At 38.0% G+C, this 3,118-nt stretch overlaps 1 protein-coding gene across 1 annotated transcript; it reads left to right on the forward strand.

The window, feature by feature from the left end:
• The first annotated feature begins 1,188 nt into the window (after positions 1-1,188).
• LOC131350696 (uncharacterized) lies at positions 1,189-2,706 on the forward strand. Its single transcript, XM_058385542.1, has 4 exons — positions 1,189-1,252; positions 1,332-1,419; positions 1,877-2,193; positions 2,287-2,706. The coding sequence occupies exons 1-4, from the start codon at positions 1,189-1,191 to the stop codon at positions 2,568-2,570; spliced, it is 753 nt and encodes a 250-aa protein (XP_058241525.1). The 3' UTR covers positions 2,571-2,706.
• Positions 2,707-3,118: the final 412 nt, after the last annotated feature.

The raw sequence follows: 3,118 nt of genomic DNA on the forward strand, positions 1-3,118 counted from the left end.
TAGTGTATAGGTATAGGTTTATTTCATTCTTACGGTTAATGACAGGACAGGAACTTCCATCACACACTTTTTACTTCCCATTAATTACATGTTGACTCCCTCATAAGACACACACACCATCATCATATCACTGTCCACTTCCTCAAATGTATCTTTACAAGAAGATCCAAAAGTAAGAATACATTCTTTCTAAGTGGAACTATAGACATTGAATCCAGAATGTTGCTGCTGCTGATCCTGTTGTTGAATATTACAGGTAGGGTTGCTCTTTTCGTCACCTGTTAATATGAACCTGTCTCTGTTATATGGTATATGTTGGCTCTGTGGGACTTTGTCTCAAAAGTCTAAACTAAAGAACTCCACATCCACTTAATCAGCCCTGAATAAAAATGTACTATAGGTGACAAGGGACAATTATTTGAGGTTTAGGGAGGTTAAAAGTGGCATCTAAAGACTCCTGTGACTGTTTATAAAAATCTGTAAAAAAGCAAAATCATATCTTTTGACAGTGAATAAGATTATTATTATTTTTTATTTTCATAAACTGTATATATAATACACTTTTGTTCTGTGTGTTGTGTTAATTATCTACAAGTAACCTTTCGGATGTGTAAAATATTTCACTGGTTTAAACCAATAATCCTCTGTGTATCTACACCACAGCTGCTGAGTGGTTGTGTAATTCGTAGTGGTATAATCCGTCATAGTTCACCAGACCTGATAGATGATATCAGTAACGAATCACAGTGACAATGACTGTATGTTTTATTTCTCTTATACCAGCGCACTCTCACCAGCTGCCATTTTTTCTACTCTTGAAGGAGAAAAGGGAAAAAAATGCAGCTTTGTTATGTTGCTGAGAGACTTTTTATCTTCCTCAAAGGAAACTGTGTTCATAACAAACATAAAGCTGTTTTAATTATATTTTAATATTTCATGTAAACGATTCAGTTTCAGTGTCAGGGATCCAGAACCTGAAAGTGTCATGCAGTCATGAGAAGATCTGTGCTCTGAGGGAGTCGTCTGTAAACCTGACGTGCTCTTACTCAAATATCAACATCACCACTGGATTCTGGTTCAGCTTCAAAGACTTTAGACTCCGACTACGCCGGACGTGTGAACTACACAGAGATGACAAACTCAAGATCAACAGACCTGAGAGAGAGAGACGCGGGGGAATATCGCTTCATGCTCATTACGGATAAAGGAGAGAAATACGTGAGCTCAGCTGGAGTTACTCTGACAGTTACAGGTAACAGAGCAGCTAGTCTGGAATAAACTGTGTTGTTGTACATGTCTGTGATGAAATATTCACCTTTAACTTCATTTAGATCTGCAGGTGATCTGTCACTACAAAAGTCAAGCTCTAATCTGCCACACTTCCTGTCATCTAACCTTTGCTGCTAATGTGTACTACTGGTACAAGGATCAATACATACAGGATAACAAAGACACCCAGGGAACTTTCCCTTTAAGCAATGATGAAGAAGTCAGTTACTCCTGCTCTGTTCACGGCTATAACAAGATTCGAGCTCCTTCTCTGTGTGAGTATTCATTTTGCTGCAATTAAATGATTTGTGGGTTAGTTTTGCAAAGTCCCTACATGGTCCCATAGAGAAATTTGCATAGATAATAAATAGGTTGAATCTAAAACATGTTAAGAGAAAAAACACTCACATACAACACTGTCCTATAAACATAATGTCGAGCTGTAACTAATTTAACCTAATGTAAAACGGCAATGTGCAATTGTGAGAATCAGTCAATCAATCAGCAGGTAGGCAGCGAAAGCTTACTCCTGTTATGGTTTATGAAAGAGGCTGAAGCTTTTAAAATCAATTTTAAACCATCTCTTCATGACCTGTTACCATTTCAGGTGTTGGAAGGAGCTGTATGAGGGTGACCTACCCAGACAAGAGAGTTTGGAACCTTTGGAAGGGTCTTCAGTGGAAATTGTGGAAAAAGTGCTTTCCAGTGGACAGAGTGTTAAAGAAGTATTCTGGCATTCTTCTAAGGACTTCAAGGACCTGATGCATGAGTTTACTAATCGAGTTGAATATGTGAAGCAAGACAGAAACTGCACTCTGAAAATGAACCAGCTGAGAAAGAAAGACTCTGGAGAATATCGGCTTAGAGTAGTTTATACATCTAACCGAATCTCGGGTAGACCTGGAGTGGTTCTTAATGTTACAGGTTAATATCCCCCACTTAACTGTCTCTACATCTGGTCTCTCTGCATCATTGTACATCTGTTAAATCCCATTCCTTTATTTTGTGCACGTTCAGATCTGCAGGTAAGACTGAGTCACTATGCAGGGTCATCAGAAGAACGGACGACAGTAACGCTGAGCTGCATCACCTCCTGCACTCTGTCCAACAGCCCCACTTACCTGTGGTACAAGAACGGACAGCCTGTTACTGATAAACTCACCAAACACAACAAACTCTACCTCTTCTTCAGCGAAGATGCAGGGAACTACTCCTGTGCTGTGAAAGGACGTGAGGATCTTCGCTCTCCTGAACAAACTGTTAGACGTGAGAATCAGTCATTATCTAGAAGGTTGTGGTAGCTCAGGTTCTGGTGGTACTTAACTTTATCTTAAAAAGCTTTTTGCTTGGTTTGGATTTTGTTTTTGTTTATAAGTCACTTTGGATTTAGGTTTCAGTCAAATAAATAAAGAGGAAAATCCAGAATTGCTTATGAGGCATTGCACAATGTGTGTGTGTGTGTGTGTGTTTTTTTAAAGTATATACAGCACAGTGCTGTTGTTGAAATGTGGTTCTACTCCTGCTTCCTGCTTCAAAACAAATCCCTGGTTTATATTACGGCTCTCACTGTAATACCTCATTGTTTCATATCTACTAGAACTAAAACAGATTGCAAAAAAAATGTGTAATTGCTCATGTGGGAATGTTTTTTAATATAAGAAACATTTACGCAAGCAGTTTTCAGGTTCAACACTTTGTACTATCAGGTTTTCTACTATTTTTAGAAAAGAGAAGTTTATGTTTAAGTTTGCTTTTTTTTTATTGCAATTACTTGGTAACATGACCAGAGAACAGTAATCACTTTAATCACTTCTGCGTTTAAAAAAGAATTAAATAAATAATTTGTCTG

This window comes from Hemibagrus wyckioides, unplaced genomic scaffold (assembly GCF_019097595.1).
Source record: "Hemibagrus wyckioides isolate EC202008001 unplaced genomic scaffold, SWU_Hwy_1.0 Contig8, whole genome shotgun sequence".
Classification (NCBI taxonomy): Eukaryota; Metazoa; Chordata; class Actinopteri; order Siluriformes; family Bagridae; genus Hemibagrus; species Hemibagrus wyckioides.

Bases quoted from the DNA above. Each gene is read 5' to 3' on its own strand.
- LOC131350696 (XM_058385542.1), top strand. From the start codon at position 1,189: ATGCTCATTACGGATAAAGGAGAGAAATACGTGAGCTCAGCTGGAGTT. The intron at 1,253-1,331 runs GTAACAGAGCAG...AACTTCATTTAG, and splicing joins AGTTACTCTGACAGTTACAG to ATCTGCAGGTGATCTGTCAC. The intron at 1,420-1,876 runs GTACAAGGATCA...TTACCATTTCAG, and splicing joins GCTGCTAATGTGTACTACTG to GTGTTGGAAGGAGCTGTATG.